General features: G+C 28.9%; 1 protein-coding gene across 2 annotated transcripts in view; it reads left to right on the top strand.

Moving 5' to 3' along the window:
- MED23 (mediator complex subunit 23) overlaps positions 1-25,472 on the top strand; it is a 97,390-nt gene that overhangs the window by 48,564 nt on the left and 23,354 nt on the right. For both annotated transcript variants that reach the window (XM_067283418.1, XM_067283417.1), the window contains 14 exons: positions 1,977-2,180; positions 2,253-2,339; positions 11,006-11,208; positions 11,304-11,386; positions 14,802-14,973; positions 15,039-15,181; positions 18,762-18,936; positions 19,011-19,174; positions 23,139-23,336; positions 24,177-24,243; positions 24,317-24,370; positions 24,517-24,625; positions 24,712-24,783; positions 24,891-25,001. In XM_067283418.1, coding sequence (XP_067139519.1) covers positions 1,977-2,180; positions 2,253-2,339; positions 11,006-11,208; positions 11,304-11,386; positions 14,802-14,973; positions 15,039-15,181; positions 18,762-18,936; positions 19,011-19,174; positions 23,139-23,336; positions 24,177-24,243; positions 24,317-24,370; positions 24,517-24,625; positions 24,712-24,783; positions 24,891-25,001 — 1,842 coding nt within the window. The remainder of the gene's footprint in view (positions 1-1,976; positions 2,181-2,252; positions 2,340-11,005; positions 11,209-11,303; positions 11,387-14,801; positions 14,974-15,038; positions 15,182-18,761; positions 18,937-19,010; positions 19,175-23,138; positions 23,337-24,176; positions 24,244-24,316; positions 24,371-24,516; positions 24,626-24,711; positions 24,784-24,890; positions 25,002-25,472) is intronic.

Here is a 25,472-nt window from a genome sequence, read left to right as displayed (position 1 = left end):
TGAGAATGGATCCTTTGAATCTGCTGGAATGAGTAAGGGTCCATTTGCACACAGCAGTGATGTACCAGCACAGTGACCATTTGGTGACAGTGATGTCAAGCACAGCACAATGATGAGTCTTTACACACAACAGGACGTAACCTTGCTGTCGGTGAGTGGTCATGGACTTTTCTGAGGATGAATTGGCATGGAGGATAGCTATATGTTTGAATGAAGAAGAAAAAGAAATGCAATCAAGAAAGTGCCACAAGTGGGTACACCAAGCATGGACAAAAAATATCAACAGAATGGGAATTTCATATTCTTTATAAAAAGTTGAGATGATGAATCTATATTTTTTGAATATTTTCGAATGTCCCAACATGCATTTCATATTTTATTAAACGAAACAGAGAAATATTCATTTTGTACCCAATGTCCATGTATTTTGAATGAAATAAATCAAATAGAACAGGGTGTTGATGCACGATTTCAATTAAATGTTCATCATCTGTTGGAAAACAAAATTTACCATCAGTGAAAATATTGTCCCCATCAAATATACTTTCACGGTACGGTCACGCCACTGCCACTTCACAGCACTGTGACAGACGAGTCTGGACAGGGTGGTTTAAAACTAGGTCAGTGATTTCCCTCCGGCAAAAAATCACTGCACTGAACAGACACTGCACAGTCCCGTCACTGTTGTGTGTAAATAGACCCTAATTAGTGGTATGAAGGTTTCCTTTAGAATGAAGAGAGATATGACCTTTTTGGAAAGTGATGTTGATGTCCAGGAAATGTGCAGAACTTTCCTGCTCCACAGATAAATGGAGGCCAAAAAAGTTAGTGATGTTTGCCAGGGTTACTTAAATATTTAAACAGAACATTGCATAGATTACAGAAACAAGGTTTTATCTTTACTGAAGAATATAGTGATTCAAAATTGTAGCCCATGATGTATTTAATTGATGTTATAGATGTAAGCATTTCACTAAAATTCACACTTTATTTCAGCTATAGATGTTGTAAGCATTCCACTAAAATGTATTGAATTGTTTATTGTTTGGTGGTAGATTTTGAGATTGTCATTGATTTAGTGATTAAGTATTCTTTCAATTTGAATTGTGGGATCAGCAGATGTGTTAACAATGGATCGAAGTTGATTGTCTGGTTTGTGAATTTTGGCAAATGTGAAGATTCTTGGAATGGACAGAACCTGAGTGGATGTGTTGCTTGTTTATGAGATACATGCCAAGGATGAGTGTATAAACCAGATAACTCTGTTGTGGAGTGTTTGAAGATGTCTGGATGGTTCCACAGTTCATTCTGTGTGCTTTGTTGATAGGTTGCTCTCTTCATGAATACAAAGTCTTTTGTCTTATCTGTTATGTAGATGACAACATTGTCGTCAAAGAGCATCTCTTGGAAGCATTGATCTTATTAATATTAATATAACATTGGAATAAACCAGATATTAATGAGTCCATATTGTCTTGAGTCCAAGATCTGTCCATAACAAAGACCTTGTGTCCAAGTATCTACATGACCACAGTTTTTCCAAAAAGGTTTAAACTTATTTTTGGAATGCAGTTTGTCATGTTCTGTATTGACATTTATATATGGAGGAAATTTTACATATTTGTCCACAAGTGGAATCTTCATTTTCTGCATTATTCAGGTTAAGTTACATTTTTTTTTGTACTCAAAATCTAGTTCTATTTTCAGGTTAGATAGCTTTCTGGATTATAGTAAAGTTTATCAAATAAAATTAATGTTTTTAAGTTTTTTTTTCTGTTCAGCCAGGTTTCTATTTTATTTATGATCTGTTTTAGACATATTTCACTATATTTATAATTTAATGTTATAAAACAGGAGTACTATTTTGTATTTTCATTATTACATATTAGTAATATGAAATGTTTATATTATTTATTGAAATATTATATTATTTTCTAATTGTATGGCATTACTTTATCTTTTACAATATATTGTAGCAAAAACAACGTTGTCTTGTATTGGAAGAACAATTAGTGGAGCTTATAGTTATTGCAATGGAGAGATCTGAAAATGAAACTGAAGCAATGGAAGATGGAGGACCAACTCAATTGTTGTGGCAGCATTTATCTAGCCAACTTATTTATTTTGTGTTATTTCAGTATGCTAGTTTTCCTCATATGGTTTTAGCATTACATGATAAAGTAATTATGCAAGTTATTTTATTTTATGAAATAAAATTTACTTTATACATATTAAAAATGTATTATTTTTAGTTGGCTGGAAGAAATTTAAAAAAAGGCAGAGATCATTTAATGTGGGTTTTGTTACAGTTCATATCTGGAAGTATTCAAAAAAATCCTGTAAGTAAAAGTATTTTTGTAAACATTGCTTTTTAACCTTTTGTCAGGTGCAATCTGTATTTTGAAACAAGCAGGTTTGACCCATCCTGGAGACAGGCAATTTTTTCTTTTAGATTAAGTAATATTTACTATTTTTTTATTCATTATCATACGTTATAATAATTTATTTCAAAAACCAATAATATATACAGGAAAAACACAAAACAATAACAAAATTACAGTAAAAATACAATATAACATATCACTACTTTGAGCACTATTACAGTCATTGTCTGTAATGAATCACACATTGCTTTTTACTTTCATGATCACTTAATAAAATTTTGGTTTAGTTGATTTATTTGAAAACTCCATACATAAAATTAATTTTTAGGAGGAGGGATTACATTAATTACTTTAGTTAATAAATTATATTTACACCAAATGGACTCGACTGAGTTGTTGATAGAGAGTAGTCCATGAATTCTATCTGCTAGATCATTACAAATTAGTACAAAAAACATTATTAGAAAGTGTTGATAAATGCAAATATTCAAGATCCTCACAGTCAAACATGTCAAACTGGTGAACATAGATCAATGCACAAGTGTTTCCATGTTAAATGAAACTTATTTAGACAAATCTGTATGATCGTTTTTTTAATAATAAATGGTAACTGCTGATAATAAATGTAAAAACACCAATTGTTGTCTAATATTTCTGGGTACCATGGATGGTACTTAGCCTTAAGGACCCTGTCACCTTCTTCTCTCAAGAAAAGATTGTCAAACTCTTGTGAAATTATATTTGTATAATATTTCAAAACATCTGGGGATGAATCTATTAAGATAAGTGAGATACCTATTCATTAAATAGATCCTCCAGTTTAGTGAACCAACAATATTTCAGTGATCTGGTCGATGAAAACAACTTCAAGGTAAAATAAGCCTCGCATTCCAAAGATGATGGGTCAGAGATTATGTTTCTTAGAAAATTTAAGGTTAATTTAACAAAATGTTTCCAGGGAAACTCAAAGCCTAATTTAGATCTAATTGCATACGATGGGATCAACCTCTCGAGGCCAAAAAGACAACGAAAGAACATCAGTTCTGTAGAGTTGATGTCTTCAAAACAAAAAGGCCCCCAAAAGGGCAGACCATAAGACCAACTCAAAGTAAATAAAGAAGCAGCAAGTTTCTTACACAAAGCCATGTGACTGTTCTTAACCTGTCTCAAAATATCTATTACAACATTTATTTTAGAAAATGCTTTGCCTTTTACATAAGAAATGTAATTTTGGAATGAGCCAGTAGCTGAGAAATGAATCCCCAAATATATAACTTCATTAACAATACTGATTCCTCTTCCATTTAAGAAAAACTTATCAGCCTTTCTCAGCTTTCCTCCATGTCTAAAAATTATTATTTTTGACTTGAATAAATTAATATGCAAACCCAAAGTAGAAGAATAATTATAAAACCTGTCCAATTTCCTTTGTAAATAGATCGGGGTAATGGATAACACTACTGTATCGTCGGCAAATTGGAGTAAATGTACTTCATAATCAACCAGAGAAATGGAATCTTTACTTAAAGTGTCAAAAATTGTATCATATCATTAACATAGCAAATAAACAATATCAGACTTAAGGAATCATCCTGTGGTAAACCTGTGGTTTTTTCTAATGAAAAAACACAGCACTACTGGAAATCCTTGCTTTCAGTCCTGAAAATAAACATTGAATAATATTGGTAAACTTGTCAGAGATCTCTAGCATTTTTAATTTGGATAACAAAATCTTCAAAACAACACTGTCAAAGGCTTTTTTGTAGTCTATAAAGGCTGCAAATAAATGCTGTCTTTTCTTTGAAAGTTGTCCACAAATAATGGCGTGGAGAGTCAGAATATTGCTCAAAGTACTCTTCCGAGGTTGAAAAGCAAATTGTACTGGTTGAATCAAATTCCTCTCTCTTAACCAAATATCCAATCTATTAGACAGAATAGATGTAAAAATTTTCTGAACTACCGATAACAGTGAAATTGGTTGAAAGTTAGCGGGCCCATCTGTTGGACCTTTTTTATGGATAACTTTTATCTTTACCTCCAACCACGATTTCAGAATTTTAGCAGTGTCATAAACTCGATTAAATAACTTAGCCAAATAAGGAACCAAAGTAGCCCTAGAGTAAACAATTAAAGACAGTGAAATATTGTCCACCCCGGGAGCTGAGCGAATTCTCATCTTTTGAATTGCTGTATTCACCTCTGAATCAGAGATAGGAAGGTCTAAGATAGATCAACAACAAGAGAAGCCATCGGTACTGACGGGATCGGAGGTAAATTCAATGTATTTAGACTAAATAACTGTTGATAATAAATAAACCAGTCTATCAAAGAAATATCTTGGTCTGCTCCTGACCCGATGAAAACGACCAACCCAATACCAAAAGGTCCTAGAGTCCCCAATCCCAGTCAACTGAAAGGCATAATTACAAAAATACTTCCTCTTTTTTCACCCTAATAAGTGAATTATATTGTTGTTTCAAATTTAAAAAGGAAGCCAAATCAGCTTGACTATTAGATCTGCGAAACTTACCTGGGGCAATCTTCCTCGCTCGCTTCTGGATGTAGCAAGACCTATCAAACCAAGGGGGATGGGTTCTCCTGTAAGGTTCAGCACTTTCAATTAACACATTTAGTCTTCTTGCTATAGAGCATAGCTTGGATATAATTAAACCATAGAAATCATCAACGTGCTCAGAATCAAAGTTTATATTCCGGAAACTCTGTGATACAGCATCACCAAAGGATTCTACTTTAGAATCATTCCATACTAAATGAGTCTTGATGGAAAGAGGCCCATCAACAAAGGAAAATCTGTTTCTGATCGACAACTGTAATTCCACTGGAAAATGGTCAGAAGATGAGAGAGATCCAACATAAAGGGATTCGATCATGTGAACCAAGTTCTGAGAAATGACTATAAAGTCTATAACTGAGCTACCCACTTTTAACAAAAAAGTTAATTCACCTGAAAAATCTCCCTTACTATGACCATTAAGGAGAATAAGATCGTGTTCAATCAACCAACACAGAAACTGTCTCCTGACTGTATCGACCCTTAAATCTTTTGACAATCTGATGTCAAAAATGTTAGGAGAAGCTACATTCAAATGTGAATCAATTTCCTCACCAATATGGATGTTAAAATTGCCCATTATCACAATTCTGTGGTAATACGAAAACCAAGAATTCAAAATAGAAGAAAACAAATCTAGACGTAAGCCTTGCTGCCTCAGCAAACTAGCATATACTACCAACATCAAGATACTCCTAGGTTCGGAAGCCAAGTAACGTGATAAACCAATCACCATCAAATCAGGGTAAGTTTCCAATAACTCGAAGTGCTCTCTAACTTTGTCAAAAAAGAACAAAATTTTACCATGGGGCCTACCTGGACTCAATGGTTTTTCAGCTGGAATCATAAAATACTTCCTGTTAGTGGAAGAGACTTAGCAAGAAAATTGCCTTCTATTCAAACCATCCAGGTCTCAACAAGGGCCAAATAAATTAAATCTGGTCTTTTAATTAATTATATAATCCAACAGTGAGCACTTGGTGCTAAACCCACAGCGATTCCAAAAAAACAACGAATCCAAATAACAACCCGAACTAGACTGGACCAGACATGTTGAAGTTGAAAGTCTCACCAAATCTTCTCCCTTGCAGGAAGGAAAATTCTAAATAAAAAAGAGGCAGGAACTTCTATTAATCAATGGCCCAACATCAGTGTATCTAGTAAAGGTTCCATGCAATCTACCAAAATTCAAGCTACGAGAAACATATAAATACTATGAAGTGTTTGGTTCCAACCAGTTAAAACCCATCACACACGTGCTCATTTGAATATAAATTGCACACCTGCAGTCAATCTGGCACCAAATTAAAAAATTAATTTGTAAATGTTTAACGTTGAAAAACTGCTATTTTCACTTTAATATAGCTTTTCGATGTGTTTCTAGTCGAACTCAGTCAAAAAAATATTTAATTTAATTATAATTTATTGAAGATATTAATTTTTTAATGCTAGAAGGTAATTAGCATAAATTACATGGTGTCATGTTTCATCTTCGTTCCCGTTCAAATTTATTGTCCTAGACATGCGCCAATGTTTGTTTTTACTTCTGCTGGAGTTTAGGCTTTTATTTCAACTTGACCGCTTTGGTTACACAAAGTGGGGAGACGGCATCAGGTGATTGTGTACCTGACTTTTTACAAGTTTCCTTACCTTGAAAGTTTTATATTTTTTTCCTCGATTTTAATTATTATTAATTAACTTCTTTTGGCGGATTCTTATGTATTTGTATTATCTGAAGTTGAAGATATAAAGGCATAAAACTTAATTTTAAAAATATGTTTTTCTTAGATTTTAAAATTCAAAAATAAATTAAATATTATCGGAAATACTAAACTATAAGTATAGTGTGATTTACATTATTATTGCAAACAGATATAGTCAATTATTTTATAAACATATTTATTATTTAAATTTTTATAAATTATTTAATTTGATGCAACATGACGTGCTCAGAATCGATTAATTACTGTGCCGCGTTAATTAATATGGCAGTGGGACTCAATACAATTACTTCTTCATTTAAGATGGTTAATTAGAGTGTTACATTATGTGTATAATTACGTTAAAATAAGTTTATTATAATTAATAAATCTATATAGGAATAATATCTGTGTGTCTGAATAAAACAAAGTGAATACAAAAATAAAAAGCATCCGTTGCATCTTGATCATTTGTAAGCAGAATTTTATGATTTTAATTTTTAAAAACAGATTTTTATTTATATTTTCTGTAATTTGATCTGTAAATGCAAAAAACTAAACTTATGAAATATCAATGCTCTATAAATAGTTTTATCATTTACTTATTGATGTCATATTTGTTAAATTTCATGGGATTGTATTATTTTTCAACTTCAGGGTAGTAAGGCTTTGTATATTTTCTCCTGTGAAAGTATTGTAATACACTGCCAGTCCCCCACTGTGAAGGACAACAAACTGCTAATCATCTTATTACTTTTTCATAAACTCCTTTCTCTGTCAGATGTGGGGTCGAATGACTAACAAATTGTTTTATTGTACTCAGGAGAATGTTTTCTTTTAGATTTGACAACTAGTATTGCCAGAAATGAATTCTGTAATTTTATTTTTAATTATTTAAAAAATATTGATAAAATTACCAAATAAATGTTTGGGTCACAATTACTAAATAGTATTGCTATGTAATGAACATAAATTGTAATTGTTGCAAAATTGAAAGTGTTAAATTTCTTATCGTGCAAATGATCAGGAGACAGCGGGGTAACACTGAAGTGAGGAAATCGCCACGTTGTCAAGACAGCTGCAATGACTTATTTGAAATGAATTGGGATTGATCCTGTCATCGAAACCAGGAGAAAAAGATAGAATATATAGCGTTATGGTAAAGGTTAAATATTCTACATTGTTATGTGCAACAATTGTGATTTAATAAAATAATAATCGAGAGAGTGATTATGTGCAACAATTGTGATTTAATAAAAAAATAATCGACAGCACTCTCATGTTGCGAGAAAATTTACTGCAGGTTGTGATAAGATATTGGTTTCTGTAAAATTTCTCTGGGAAAAAAAGGTCATAAGTTTAAAAACTACTGTGTGAATTGCTTCAGAACATATCAGTTGAGGAATACTATAAAGCCTGTAGTTCAACTGTTGTTTATGTTTGAAAAATTTAATAAAGAAAATGCCATGTATTTGCTGGATACATACATGCCTAGATGCGAGTTTATAAACGAAAATTCTTTAATTTATATATTACAGTCTCTTTGCATTTTTACATTCATAAAATAAAAAAAAATACAAAAATTATATGGGACATGGTGTCATAAAACTATATAAAATGATTAAAAAATACCAATGGAAAAATTTAAATTATTTTCAGGTCAAATTAGAATTCTTTAGAAGTCATTTGCTTTCAAATAACACGATTATAAGCACTTATTTGACATGAAGAACTGTTGGGATGCCAAAATACTCAACTGTCATTAAAGTAGTCAAAGGGTTGAAAGAGAATTCTCCATTTCTAGATGGGTTCTGATAGAAGACAGAGCCTCTGTCAGAACAAATGATGAATTCATTGTTGATAGTTAAAGATGGACTCTGTGTATACAATAACAATGCCTTTTTTGTGCCAATGACAAAAGATACTTGGGTTGGAGCACAGTGCATATGCTACTTACAAGACCTTTTTGGACAAGCAAAGTAAACTGAAAGAAGAAGTAAAGCAAAAAAGAACAAGAAGGAAGGGAGAGAAAAGAAGAGAATAAAATAAAAGCACTTGAACAGGAGAGAGAGAATATTGATATTCTTGAAGTTGAACTGAAGGAAAAAGAAGAATAAATGCAAAGGAAAATGAGGTATAGAATTTTTGAAGAAGCCACTAATAGACTACAAAACTCTGTTGAGAAAAACAATGAAGAAATATGTCTTGCCCAAGGGCTATTGGAAGGTGTGAAGAAAATTCAGTGTGATGATGAGGAGAAAACAAGAGAAGTGCAGAAACTGTAGCATGACTTAAACAAAAGAAAGTCTGTTTTAATTACAAATTTTTTAAACAAGAAATCAAAATCAAAAAATGTATTTTGAAATAAATGGCATTTGAAATTTGGCATGTTATATGGAGACACATTCTGGTAGATATGTTACTCTTCCATTTCTTTTGCTGTATAACAGTGGGAACTCTGTACAGGGCACATGAAAACTTAATGCAGGCCCATTCTGGCTTAATGCAGTCTTACTGATCACTTTTCTGGAGTATAAACTCAGCCTAACTATTTTCATATTTAATTTTTTCAGTCCACTTAATAATCAACTTAATATCATATGCAATGTTATTGATACAAAATGTGCATGTGTTTGTGTGTTTTTTTAATAATGCCTCTTTTAGTTCACTTTAACACTATTAGCTTTTATATTAACAGTTTAGTTTGTTGTTTTGTTGACATTAAGTATTATGTAATTTAAAATATTGGTTTTTAATTATATATGGTTACTGTAAGGATCTATTGACTATATCTTATATTATATTATCATATGTTTAAAAACTTCTTTGCATCTTATGTTTTTTCTTTTGCATCTGTTCTGAAAGTTTGAAATTCAATTCTGAATTCTTCTCTGGAATATGTTAATGTAAGAATCCATTATAACCAGCTCCTATTTTAACTAAATATAAACAACACCTTAACACCTTTTCTTGATGTTAGTTCCATTTTAAATTTGTGAAGAAATGTTCTATGGTAAGTTTTTCCAAATTCTAGAACTATTTACCTGATGAGGGCTCATCAATAGAGCTCAAAAACATTTAGTAAAGTGATTTAACTATCCATGGTAAGGTGTTATTTGTATTTAGTTAATATGTTAATGTATCTATTTAAATTCTCTGTTATACATACATTCTTCATTGCCTGAAGATGACATTAATGCAATGTTGAAAGCACTCGCATATCTGTTTTGTTAGAATTAAAATACTCTAACACTGAAATATGATAGTGTTTAATACTTATATGGTTTTAGTGTTGATTGTGTGATTTTCATTTTGGTTTCAACTATACAGTTTTGACAAGCAAAACAAATCTACACAGACTTGCCTATCAATGACCCATTTACAGACATTGATATTGCAAAATGAGTAGATCTCATTCGTACTTTTCAACAGATATGGATTCTTATGGATAGTTGTCATTAACTGATAACCAGTAAGAAATGTTTTCTGTTTAAAAGTTATTGCAATATGCAATTAAAACTTTATAGAGCTGGTGGAAAAAATGTATTTTTATACAATTAGTCTTTGAGAGAATATCACAATAAAATTTTAAAAAATATATGTGGATGAAAGTTTTTTAATAACTGTAAACTAATGGTAAATAATTCTAAGCTACCAGAATTAGGGGAAATTAGATTCAGACAAAAGTATATAAACCACAAAAACAGTCTACAGGAAAATATAACATTCCATCAAGTATCAACAACAGAAGAAAACAGTTCTTTCAATTGCCAAAAAATAACAAAATGAGAAATTTGGAACAAAAATTAACTTCTTTTACTATTCCAGATTAAATTAAACAAGAAAATATAATAAATTTTCTTTTTAAATTTATTTTTTCTGATTATTTTTATAACAATGGACTTGCATAATCTGTTGCTCACTTAATTGCTCTTCAGCACTTAAATGATGATTTGCAGTAATACTAAATTAACAATTTCTGATTATTTTTAGAGTTGATGAAAAAACTGAAATACAAAGCACATCAAATTATTAAATACTGATTTAATTTATAAAATTCCAGATGGTAATACAGTTAAGGAAGTCAAAAAACAGTATTAGGATTTATTTTATAAGGGTTACTGAAACAGAATTGTTTGAAAAAATATTCTTTTAGCTTGTGTTTTAAGAAAACCAATTTGATTTTCATTCAGTTTATTTTCTTTATTTAAGTGTTGTTGAAGAAACAAGGAACTTTGTGACAATTGTTTAGATTTGTTTTATGTGGAATTGACATTTAATAATTTTATAATAGAATAGGTAGTAGTAGTGAAAAATATATAATTAAATTTATATATTTATACTTTTAGCTCAATGATTTTCTTCCCGTGATGAAATTATATGATCTTTTATATCCTGAGAAAGAACCACTTCCATTTCCAGATGTGACTAAAGCAAGTGCAACACATGCTTTAGCGATAACCTCCATTTGGATACATTTAATGAAAAAAGCACAGTATGAACAAGTTAGATTACAACGTCCATTGCCGAAAGCTCTAAAAGGACATTTAGAGTAAGAAACATTTTAAAATTTTTAAATAAATAAATAAAATATATATATATATTACTATGTATTGCTTGATATTAACTTTTTCAAATGTTATTTAGAGAATTACAGCAAAGTTTAGTTAGTAATGATTTACCTATGAGCCTGGGTACTGATTACAGGATATCTCTGCTCTGCAATGCTTGTATGTATGAAACCTTTTAAGTAAAGTTAGAATTAAATAATTTTAATAATAAATATAGTTAATCCAATAATTATTTCAAATACCAAATGAACAGCCAGATTCCTTTACTCTGCTATTTAGGCTAATGATTTGGCAGGAAGCAGGCTGCTATTCTGCCATCTGTTGATAAATATAATAATTATAAACAAATAATTTAAGTTAATTTTAGAATATTCTAGAAAAAAAGATCATCCAAGAGTGGGATTTGAACACACCTCCTGCTTATCTTGCAGATGCACTGTCAGTTATTCTACTCAGACTTCATCTGATCTTTGCTTCCAGACTGATTAAATAATGTAGATATAACTATATTGGCTGGATTCCTTCATTAGTAAAATCTGATAAAGGAATCTAGCTATTTGTTTGGTATTTAAATAATTTTAATTAGGAAAATTAAATTTTGAAATTATCTTTACAACTGTTATTTTTATTGTTTTTAAATATAGTTTATTACAATTTTTTAACTGTTTTAGAATTAATTTTTTGTCATATAAAAATAATTTGTAAGAAAAAAATTAATATCAAGAAAAAAGAAATAAAATACTATTGTAATAGAAATAAGTAGATCAGTTGTAGATTCATAGTGTTATAATAAGATCTTTTAGATATTACCTGTGTATACATTTTATAAATAATTGTATATTTAAAGCAATTTATGTTTTAATAATAATAATAATAGATACAGCAGTGTGTACACACTGCTGTATCTATTATTTAATAATGTTGACATGTTACTATATAATCATATGTCGGTGCTTGAACCTTGAAAATCTTACAAATAAAGGGAAAATTTTGTTTGCTTGTTTGTTTGTGGCAGTATTATATCTGTGTGAAACATTTGTAGACATATTTATGTGTGGATTTGCAATGTCATTGAATTTTGTCTTCTACTCACTCAACTCTTTAGGAAATTTTTTTCTTTTTATTTGTATACTTTCCTACAAACCTGATCCATTGCAATTTATAAAAAAAATTTGTGAAATCCTACATATTTAAATGACAATAAAAGTTTATTTTAGCGAACAAACTTGTGATGTTGCTGCCCAGAAACCAATTCACCATCAAAAATGCTACAACACATTTAACACTTTGTTGATTTACTTTCATTTTGGAAATAGTACATTAATAAACAATTTATTTAGATCATGTTCTTTATAATTAATGATGTGCAACTGGCTATAATCAACTGTAATGTTGTTGCTATTTAATTGGTGTCTTTTCACCCAAGTACTGATAATTTAGTTTTACTTCCAGCATAAAATCTAATGATGCATGAATATTTTGAAAGTACTTAAAAAATCTTATTTATATTATTTTTCATCAGCTTTCAAGGTTTCTTTAAAATATAATTATTGCCTCTTGAAATACATCAGTTTAGATTGTTTTGTTACAGATTGTTCTACTAAGAATTTTCTTCATTCTTTGAGAGAGATTTTTTGCTTTTTGTGAATATTTCTATAAGATATAATGGAATAAATTATATAAAGATACATAAATAAAACAAAATTTATTAAGAAAGGATAAAAAATAAAAGACAAAATTTGTTGACATCACAATGGAAGCAAGTATTCAATGTATATAATTACCAAGTAACAAATGTGCATATAATTTTTAAATCCATTCAATGTTTTTATAAGATGACCCAAACATTATCAGGTACATCATCTAGTGGAAATACATTCTGAAGCGTTTAATTTTAATTTGATGTTCTCATTAAGATAAAAAAAAAATTTTGATGCAGTTTATGGTTTTTTTAAAGAATGAAATTAAGAACATTATTATAAAATTTAAACATGATTATTAAAAGAATTTATTCAGGATGATGCTTGATTAAGTTTAATGGTTCTTTTTCATAATTTAATAATTGGCTGTAAATTGGTTAATTAACTTTTAAATAATATATATGTGACTGGAGGGTTGGCACCTCTTTAGTCCCTCATCAGGACTGACACCACCGTGTCCCAATTGACATGGAAGCTGAGATGGCATGTTGATTCAGTCACATGAGTGGCTGCATGCGCAGGCAATCAGATTCGGGATGGAGATGGATTGAGAGACAGCGTACTGGAAGTGAACCACTCAGATGCCATGTTAACAACTAATAACAATTTAATTTCAACAAAAAGAGTACATGATATAAGACAATAGATATTTTGGGATAGATATATATTGATTTAGCCTACCAATCTAGCGGTCGAGAAAGAGAGAGTTTACAGTGGGTTGCCTGGCAATAAATACCTTATTGAGGAACTTGATCTGGAGCGGTCTGGTTGAAAGAAAGTAAGTTCGGGTATCCTATAGATAAAATGTTTGTAGGCTTGCTTGAACGTATCCATAAAGGTGTTTAAAAAGATGGTCTCTGATGATATATTAGAGTGATATATGAACATACAATAAAATGATATATCCAAAGATATCCAAATATCAAGGCACTTGGGACAAAGAACTGGCAACAACTGCCTAAACTTTCAGTTCCTTGCTATGTTCAACTGATGAAATTGAGACAATAAGTCGGGAGGTTATGAGAAAGTGCCACTTTTGCTGCTGAGAACTTAAGAAATGATTAACTCCCAGGTGTGAAAGTTGAGAGTTATCTGACAAAATTTTATTGTCAAAATGTTATGTTATGATTTAGTTAGGTAAATAAATTATGTAGTGCTGAGTCTCACATATAAAACAAAAATTTTTCTGAAGTAAATGTACATTTATGTCTTTGGATATTAAAAAATTATCAAATATAGCATCTTTTGACATCTTCAAATATAAATGTTACAAAAATTATCACAATTTTTCTAATTAAGAAAGGTGCATAAAATGATATACCAAATGTGAAACAGATTAACAGATTTTTTTGACTAATTGTAATCCAATTATTTTTTTTTATTAGAAGAATAAAAGGTTTGAATTTGTCTTATGTATTTAATCAAAAATAATAATTGTAGCACAAAAAAATCTGACTGAGCTTAGTTTATATTTTTAACAGAGTACTGTAATTATTGACTATCAAAAAAGCATTAATTTTGATAGCAGGAAATAAATTATAAATTTCAAAAATTAATGTGTAGAAACAATTGTTGATGTTTAGAGGATATACTTTATATTTAACAAAAGTAGTATGTATTACAATTAAAATTACTGTTATGAAGAATGTTTTGGTTTAGTTTCATTTCAAAATGAAAATGTATAAATTATTATACAGTGAAGAGGTCTTACAATCCAAGATTTCATTTTGTTTTGTGACCATTCTAAATGTTAAAGTATAATCACCTAAAATAATTTCAAATTAGATTATTGTAGGTATTTAATATTTTTTTCTTACAGTTGGCAATTTTTTTGTACAAACGTATAAAAATTAATGTATTTTACACTAATTTAGATAGTACAAATCAAGAATATTTTGCCAGACCAATGGGTGTTTTAGTTGAAGCAGTACAAGGAAATCAGAAAACTCAAACAACAATCAGTGCAACAAATTCTGTGGTGAATGGTCCTACTCATCCATTGTCTATGAGCATTTTAGATTCTCTTACTGTGCATACTAAAATGAGGTATTTAATTATAAATATTATAAAAGAAATTAAAAATTTATTTTAAAAAATATTTTTATTTTCAGTCTCATTCATAATATTGTAACACACGTAATGAAATTAGGACAGACTAAAACATCTCTTTCTCTTGCTCCTGCTCTTGTAGAAACATACAGTAGATTACTTGTTTACAATGAAATTGAATCACTTGGAATTAAAGGATTTATAAGTTAGTGAAATATTTTTTTATCCTTTCAATATAATGTTGCTTATTGAATTTAAATTTATTAACTACATTTATACAATTTAATTATTTTTAGTTATAATGTAAATTTATTTATTTTTTTTGTAAAATATGACTCATAATAAAGTATTTTCATGAGTATGAAAGAAAAACATTTTATAATTTATATCAAGTATTGTTAAATTTTGCTTATAAGACAATTAAAAATTTATTTATAAGTCATACAAAATTAACAATTCTCATACTGGATAAGAATTGTTAATTTTTAAGGAAACTTCTTTTTTCATCAGATCAATATAATATTAAATTTAAGAATTAAATGAATTTCTTCAGAACAAATAAAAAACTTTAAGTAGTAAACTTTTTAAAAAGTAGATTTTGTTAAAGCTTAACAGTAACTTTTATGATTTAATTTCCATAGTTTTATTTGTTTTTAAAAAGTTGGCTTTTAATTTATTGCACAAACAACAAGAAACAGAATATATATGCAATATTTTATGTATATATAGTACCTCCATTAATGGACACTCCTGAATAACAGACACCTCTACTTAATGGATATTTTTACAATCCTTAGACTCTTCAAATAGGATGTCTATTATATTTATCCATAAATAGTGGACACTCTAAATAACAGATGCTGTCATCCATAACCAACCTTATGAAAATAGTGTCCCCATTTAATATTCTGAAAGAATTAATTACGTATGAAGTATTTTAAAATGAAAACAAAGAATCAGTTCAAATACTCTTTCAGATGACGAATTTTGACTGTAGGCTCAAACGAGGACAGGTTTAAAATAGGAATAGGGGAGGAAGACAGGTTGTAAAAAACTGAATACTCAATACTCTTTATCTGTTAGAGAAGATTAATTAAATTGTCAATATTCACTTATTGTTATAAATGTTAATATTAAACTTTTGTGTTATTGTTGGAATTAGGTTGCTATTAAGAAACCATAAACTTCTCCTGAATTATTCATTCATTTGACAAGAAATGTAGAAATGTAGTAATGTAGTAATGAAAAGAAACTTAAAACAATTACTACCACAGTGTTTATGTAGTGAAAGTTCAAAGGTTGGATTACAAAGGCAATTTGCTGGCAGTTTTAAAGTGTAGGAAGATACTTGATATTCTCGCATTTATGATGTCTTTGTGGTGGCTTGAGTGTAATTTTAAATATGTTGCTTATTGAAAAAAGGAAAATGTTCAAAAAATTACATCTATTTTATAACTACAAACAGACAAATCACTATGTTGATTTTTGTTAGTCACTTAGTTCATAAATGATGTTATAAATGGAAGAATACAGGATACATTTCAGACCCACCAGTGGCCAAGTGGTTTTGATCCCTGAATGCTGAGAGTTTGATCATGGGTTTGCGCCTTGCCAGGCTGGGCTGGCCATGTGGAGATTTCAGGTTTTCTCCACATTTGTAACACCTGAATAAGGGCCAGTTACCCTTAAAAAGACCTCCTGGAAGGCATCCCCCTAGGCAGATCTCCCAAGTGTTGTGTTGCTGTAACTTAATAAACAAACAAACAAACCAAATACATTTCAAATTCCTTGAAGTGACTAGTAAATCACCTTCTGACTTGACATTCAAACACTCACCACCAAATCAACCTTCACCCACCTTTCTGTTTATAATAGTTTCATTTTTATTTTTTGTTACTTCCATCTATGTTGATTTTTATGAATTAATATTTAATCAATTTTTGTTTTTTCATAATTTTTATGTTCCATTTAAAGTATCCTGTCCAACTTTTTGCTATTTAGAATTCAATTAAAATGAGATTTTTACAGCTGAAAAGATAAATAATATGCTGTATATATATTATTTAATTATATATGTTATGTATTTTTTTTTGGTATATTTATATTCCTAACACAAATTTGATGTTTTTGTAATCTGTGTATTCTTCATGATTGGTGACTGCATGAAAATACAGTATAACCACTAGCATGTACTGTACCTTCTAATAGAGGACACCTGTAAATTTTCCTGTTCAAGTTTCTTCGTGAAGTTGTTTAACTTTTTCTTTGGTGGTAGTTTTATCATTATATCAGCTTTGATTTCCTCTATACAGCAATAGCTGAGGTCTAAAATTTTTTGTTGTGGATCACCTAAATAGGGAAGCCTGATTTGAATATGTTATATTCTTGCATTTGATTTTTCATTGAGTACCATTTTTAGACATCATTGTCTTCATATAGTGTTATTGTGTTACATTCATTATATCCAAAGTCTTGTTCAAGTTGGCTTAATCATAGTAATTCTTGCAAAACTTGCTGCCATATACTCAAACACTATATGTAATAGTGCAATGGATCCCTGCTGTTTACTTGGACCTGACAGAATGCTTTTTTTCAAGTTTTTGAATTTTCTGTCATTTTCTGTCTTAACAGAATTATCTCTTCCCTAGTTGGTATGAGTATAACCAGTTTTGAATTTAATTGACATCTAAACTGTAGTTGTTGATGATAGTTTGTTTTAGATGTCTCAATACTTTTTCTGCTCTAAATCAACCTGTTTCTGTTAGTTTGATTTTCTACATAAGTAACCCACAAATATTGAAATAGCTAGTTGAATTGTAGTTTTTAAATACAGTATCATAATTTTCTGCAGGTGATATATAGGAAATTACACTTGGCATTGGTGACATTGGTGTATATATACATTGCAGAAAATAGCTAAAGCAAAAATAAAAATTTTGCATAACTTGCATCACTATATATTCTGCATGTTTGATGTTACTGCTGAAGACATTTCATTTAATTTTTATGCAGTTTAAAAGATGTCATTAGATACATTCTGTTTTATTGCCCATTGTAGATATAATTATAAATTAAGCAAAATGGAAAAAAAGAAAATATTTGCAATGGAATTCCAAAATTGCATGAAGTATGGAAAATATTATTAGTACTATAAATTATACCTGTTCAGTGAAAGATTATGTCTTTACAAAATGAGAAAGCTTATTTTTTATTAATTTTAAAGAGAGCTGTTCATTCTCAGCTCAGCCAAAGTGCATTAATTAATAAGTATGATTTTTTTTTTTATTAAACACTATGTAGTATAATTATTCAATCACTTGGCATTCCGTCATATCTTTATTTCCAATTCAGTTCAAATAAAGATATGAAGGAATGCCAAGTGATTGATTAATTATACTATGTAGTGTTTAAGAAACAAATAAGAATAATGACACTGTTTCAGATTAGCAAAAAAAATATGATTTTACTTCTAAATATAAACATGATAAAGAATTATTCAATATGTAAGTAAAAAATATAAACAGCTTTTTTCTTTATAGCTCACATCCACAGACATAAAACAGTTATATCTTATCAAGAAAAGACTTAAGTTTAAATAAGCCTTTTCTTGATAAGATATAACTGTTAAACTCTCAATAAAAATTTTGGATATTTATATTTATTACAAGCATTTTATTTCATATGTTATTCTGAGTTATATAAATTGTGTGTGTTCATTGTTATTAATCATATTTTATTTATATAAAATTTTTTATATTTTGATTTAAATGTTTAAACTTTTATAGGTCATTTACTTCCTAACATATTTCGTAGTCAAGCATGGGGTATCCTCCACACATTGTTAGAGATGTTTAGTTATCGTCTGCACCACATTCAGCCTCACTATAGAGTACAGTTATTAAGTCACCTCCATAGTATGGCTGCTGTGCCTCAGACTAACCAAACTCAATTACATTTATGGTATAAATTAAATTTACATCTATTATTATAAATATTTATTATTTATTATTAATTCTTTATATTTATTATTTTAGTGTTGAAAGCACTGCCCTTAAATTGATTGCTGGATTAGGTAGTGCAGAAGTACAACCACAGTTATCAAGATTTCAAACAGAACCCAAACCACTTTTATCGGGAGAGTCTGAAGAATTGAATAAAGTATTAATATTAACATTGGCTAGAGCTATACATATAACAGGTAAATTAAATGTTTAAAGTAGATAAGAAAGACAAATTTGGGTTTTTTAAATTTAATTGGAAAAATTATAATTATAATCTAAACATCACAAAACAGCTTAGCTGACTGATGCTACACATTATTTTGTGGTAAATTACATTAATTCTAGTGGTAAATATGGAACAAAATGCCATCTAGAAGACTCTCTGCACTGAATTTCCATCAAAAATACTAATTTGCAGGAACTAAGCAATTCTACAATTAGTCTGAGGCAAATTGCATCTCATGTAGCTATAAATTTGTCAGACTCAACAGTATACAGAGTTTTAATGTTACCAAGCTTTTGTGTTTGCTTGTAATCTGAAGACTTATCAAATCTTTTGGGAAATGTTTTAAATTGGACACCATTTTTTTAGCTCTTCTACTTTATTAATTATGCATTTCAGACAGTTCTGTCCCTCTTCAGTTTTAAAGTAGAACAGTTAAAAAGTCTCTTGGTATACAATTGAAAACATTCCTCAAAAGGTGTAATAAGCAAATATAGAAGTTTCATAACATTAAATTTCAACAGAAAGACAAGAAGCAAAGTTTTGATTAAATTATACAGAGTTGTCTGATAATTACAAAATGAGAAAATGAAATAAATTCTGCTTATAAATAAGAGCTACAAAGACAAAGCTTTTGGCATATGTAGTGTAGGTGATCCTCTATCACCACAGGTCCTTTTCTAAAGAAAAACCTTTAAATAAGAAGGATTTAAAACATTCCTTTAATTCTCTAAACCAATAACAAACCTTCTCTTAACTCTTACAACCTTCCAAATCACCATTCCGTTTATGCGTTCCAAATCTTTTTTATAATTTTTTTTTTAATTTTTAAACTTTTTCCTTTTAATGTTCTTTTTAAATTTAAACTTCAGCATGTTAGAGCAATAAATAAATAAACATATAAATCCGACAAAATATATGCCGTAGAGTAACATACACATATATATAACATGGATCACACTCGGGAGGAAGTGTGTGGGTCCGATATCACTACATGTAGAATTAGAAATGTGGCTCATTTTCTGTAAAGTTTGAAGGCCTCTGCTGTAGGAAATCTGCAAGTACTAGATATGAGATATGCATGTAATGCCATTTATTGAAAAAACTGGAGGGAAGTTCTTTCAGTTTCAACAAGTTAATGCATCCACTCATAATGCAAAAACAACTTGGAACTGGTTTTTATCAAATGGTGCTCATGTTATTGACTGGTCACATGTTCTGATGTTAATCCTATAGAAAATACATTTGGTATCTTAGCAAGGAAAGTATATAGGAATGGAAAGCAATATACATCAGTGAAATCATAAAAAAAAAGGCAATAAGTGGTGCTTGTCACTAAATAACAGATGTTGAGAGAAAAAAAATCTTATTAAAACAATGCCAGAGAGAATTTATGAATAATTAATAAATCGTATTGGACATATTACTTAATAAAATACTAAATGAAATTACTTATTCAAATTTTGAAGAGCTCTGTCATTTTGGTACAAATATATCCTATACAACATTGTTAAAATTTATTTATATTTTTATTTTATTACTGTTTTTGATAAAATTATTATTATATGATATCATAATAAACCAATAGTTTAAAGTCCCTGTATGTATAATTTGGCAAGACCGATGTGGTGATAAAGCCAAATTTTTAAATTTCATCTATGGACTGAGATATTCAAGGTCAAAATTTGTCATGTAAAGTCTATGGTCTGACTGCCAGTTATAAGCTGATTGTGCATTACATGTTAATCAAACTTATGATTGCTGTCAATTTACATTGACTCGTACAATAATTTTTTTATTTTCATTGTCAGGATGGGCATTTAACATGCATGCAATTGTGTTGAAATAAATTTTTCAAAACACATTCATGTGTGTCCTGTGGTTGCACGTGTCTGTGTTTTAACCAGATGCAGAATCCACATGTAGGTCACTGGCTGTGCATTGGATATTTTGAACATTTTTTGAAGTTTTTGTCAGTTATGATGTTTGACATTCATGGCCTCCCTTAAACTTGCTGTTTTAAACTGCTTTAGACAGAATGTTAGAAGCATGTCACAAATCTGTATTTTAGTGTCAGGTTGAAATAGTAAAATTTACATTCTGAACTCAGTTTCATTTTCCCAGAAAATACCTAGTAAATGTGCTAAAAGCTTTTTGTCCTATCAATTTTTATACTTCTTAAATCACACCATTTGAAATTAAGATTAATCAAACAGGAACGTATCTGAAAGATTATGAACAAAATCAAGTATTTGAAATTGTCATTTTACAGAATGCATTTTGGGTCTAGATCTTTCTCTAGTTTCTGACATCTTTTAAAAGACTGGCCCTGAAAAAAGTCAAAAGAATTATTTAAAAATATTTTTATTATTAATTTATTGAAAGAGTAATATGGTATGTCATAGGCTGAGAATTAAAAGTAGGATTATAAAATAAACTCAAAAAGAATATATCTTGAATGGTGCCAACAGAAGTATAAAAGAAGGAAATTATAGTTTTTGTAGCAGCAATTTTCTTGATTATAGCTAATATTACACTCTCAGTTAATTAATTAATAATTGAGTTTATTTATTAAAAAATCTTTTAATGAAGCAAGAATCTTTCTATTTAAAAAACAAATGCATTTTCTTAGTTAAAATTATACATGTAATGTGTGTTAAAACTAATCAATTACACTTGAGTTTTAATAAATAAACTCAAATATAATTGAAAGTATATATCCATTCCAATCTTTTTGCAGACATCATTATTGTAACAGGACAGCGCTTAGTAGTTCTGTTTGTTTTATTATTATTATTATTAATTTTTTTTTTGTCAAGTAAAGAAAAATGTGTTGTTCCAACAGTGACAGGCAAAGTCTTGATTCAGTTGAAAGTGTTGATCATGGCTTCTGAATTTTGATGTATTCAAGAAGAATATGACAGTGAAAGAGGAGAAAAAGAAGAAGAAACTATGAACTAATTGTTTTTGTAGTAAAATATTGAACTGTTTTGAAATAGCTATAAAATATTAAAAGCAAGATAAATGCAATGCTGTACAGTTTTTTAAACTGGGAGTCTTTTTAGACTTACTAACTTGGAAATGAGTTTTATCTGTTAATTAAACAGAATTGTTAAATTTTTTTAAATAGTGTTGTAAAAATGTTAATTTATGATTACATGATTTAATTTTGTGTTTTATCTATTTTATAAATACTTTTATATTAAAAATCACTATTATTTAATAATGTTTTTCATAGATAAGAATGTTTTTTCTTATTCCAATTCTCTAAATTAGCTTAGACAACCAGCATTCTACTATATAAAAAATGCACATAATCTCTTTAAAATTATTCAAACTTTGTAACAGTCGCATTTATTTTCATCAACACATGAAGTGCTTTGGATGATTATGATAAAGCCAGATAAACTGCTGAATTATTGGGCTTTAACATGGCTATGTAATTAAATACTAAATAATATGTCTAGAGGTAGGCAGATCATTCTTATGATAAAAATAATCATTACTTGATAGTTTTGATGCAATTCCTAATAAAAGTTTGGGTTTTTAAAGTAATATGTTAATTTGGTTAATGTTACCTTAGGTTCCAAGATGGCAGCTCGTCTTTGATTCCAGCAGGAAACAGTGGGGACGCACGTTTTCCTAAACCCAACCTATTCTAATAATTTGGTTGCTAATAATTATGGTAATTTATTAGAATAGGTTAGGTTTAGGAAAACGTATAACCCCACTGTTTCCTTGCTGGAATCAGAGGCGAACCGTCATCTTGGAACCTAAAGTAACATTAGCCATTAATTTTATAAATTATTTTAAAATTTAGGTAAATCTTCTTTTGCACAGTTCATACAATTATAGTTTTATAATTGATTTATAAAACTTTATTTTTCTTTTATATAATTAGAAAAAAATTTGAAAAATATTTTACAAATATATTTCAGGTTCTGAAACTTTATCTGTTGGGTGGTGCAGAGAAATTTTGAGTACTATCATGCAACAAACCCCACACAGTTGGTCAAGTTTTACACTTCAGTGTTTTCCTCCACTGTTAAGTGAATTTTTCCAGCAGTATCAGGTGAATAAAGAAAATAAAGCACAACTTAAAAGATCAGTAGAAGAAGAATATAGAAAATGGAAAAGTAATTTTTTTTAATATTGTTTGAATAGTAGATTAAAAGGTTTATAAATTTAATAATTTTACTTATTTCAATTATGAAGAATCTCTTTGGATTTTTTTCATTTTTTGTTTAAAAGAAAATTTACAATGTTAAAACACATGTGATTGGGAAATGCTTGGATTATATGGTATTGCTATTCTTTAAATGTTCAGTGACCATAACTAAAGTATCTGTTTGATGCTGTCTAGAGAGATTTAGCAGTTCAAATGTCACCAAATTTGGTTTGGAGACATTTCAAGTTGCTAATCATATTCATATTTTATAAAATTCCACAAATTTGGATATTCTGTTTTTTTTAATTAATTTTATTTCTTATTCACCATATTAACTTAACATCAGAATGAATCTGTCACAGTTTTTGAGAGGATTTAATTGAAATGTGTAAATCATCGTGTATAATGTTTTTTTAATTTTAATGATTTTAACTTTTTCTTTTGTTGACTTGCAGAAAGTAATAAATGAATTACATAAATTTAATAAAGAAAATAATATAGAATTAAACTTGGACAAATTTAGAACTAAATCATGTATATTTATTAAAATACATAATGCAATGTGTTTTTAATAATTATATGTTAATAAACATACTTGCAAAGTGTGCTGCAATTAATTTTATGAGTATTATATACAGTTAATGTAATTAGTAAAATTGACTTTTTGTATCATTTACACGTTTATTTCTATAACTGTTTTTGAGGATTTTTAAATTCAGATGCAGACAATTTTAAAAACAAAATATAAATTTATAGTTTAATGAAATGAGTTTAAATATCTTTAATAATTTATTAAATATTATTTCAGCTATGAGTAATGAAAATGACATCATTTCTCATTTTTCATTGCAAGGCTCTTCACCATTATTTTTATGGTAAGTTCATTTTAATTCATTTAATTTATTTTAAAGCAAAAATTTTAGTCTTTTATTTATTTATAATTTTCAGTTTACTTTGGAAAATGTTGCTTGAAAATGATCGCATCAGTCCCCTTGCTTACAAGTTAGTTCTCTTAGTTTCCTGTATTATATATTGTTAAACTTGGATTTTTTTGTTTTCAATATTAACTTAAGAAAGTTTTAAATATGAAAGCTAGATTATTTATTGTTAGTAAATAAGTGTGAACATTTTAAAATATTTTACTACAGAATTTTGGACCGTATTGGTGCAAGAGCTTTGTCGAGTCATCTTCGAACATTTGCAGACTTTTTAGTATTTGAATTTGCTAACTCTGTTGGTGGTCAACATGTCAACAAGGTATTTAAAAATATTTAAATAAGAACATTTCTAATATAGTTTTAAAATTGAAAATAAAAATAGTAATTTAATTTTAATTATTCTAGTGTATTGATGCTTTGAATGATTTAATTTGGAAATGTCATGTAATTACACTTGATAGATTAATATTGTGTCTGGTGAGTTTTAGATTTATTTCTAAAGAATTTTTCATTTAGGATAAAGTTTGAAATAAAAAACATTTTGTTGAAAACTGCATATCCTCAATTTTTCTCATTTCTTTCAGGCCCTTCGTAGCTTTGAAGGAAATGAAGCTCAAGTATGCTTTTTCATTATTCAGATGTTACTTGTGCGTCCAAATGAATTCAAAAATAGAGTTTATGAATTTGTAAGAGAGGTAATTGAAAAAATGACTTTGGTTTATAAGTTTATGCTTTTGTTATAACATTGGTTTGAGACAGTGGTAAGCAACATTTAACTCTTTAAATTCTGAAGATTTCTTCTTTCTCTGTACCTGGAAATGAAATTACCCCTCAGACTATGAGGGAAATTTGTATAGCAAAACAGTCAAATGGCATTCTCTTTGGCTGATTTAATTTTGAACAGATTAATTAACTCTTTAAATGCGAAATCAGCTTAAAGCCAAATGATTGCTGGATTATATTAGGCAACAGTATATTAATGCTATTATTAATAATTGAATGCTAAGTAATTTGGTCTAGAGGTGAGCATTAGGATCCATCTTTATAAATTAAATTTATTAATGCTGCTATTAATAATTGAATTCTTGATATAGTCCAATATAATCCAACAACCAAGCTAGACACCAACCAATGCCAAATTCTATTGGGCTAGAATTCAGCATTGG

The sequence above is a fragment of the Centruroides vittatus genome, unplaced genomic scaffold, assembly GCF_030686945.1.
Source record: "Centruroides vittatus isolate TY-2023 unplaced genomic scaffold, ASM3068694v2 contig_986, whole genome shotgun sequence".
Taxonomy (NCBI): Eukaryota; Metazoa; Arthropoda; class Arachnida; order Scorpiones; family Buthidae; genus Centruroides; species Centruroides vittatus.
This window is presented reverse-complemented; position numbering and strand designations above follow the sequence as displayed.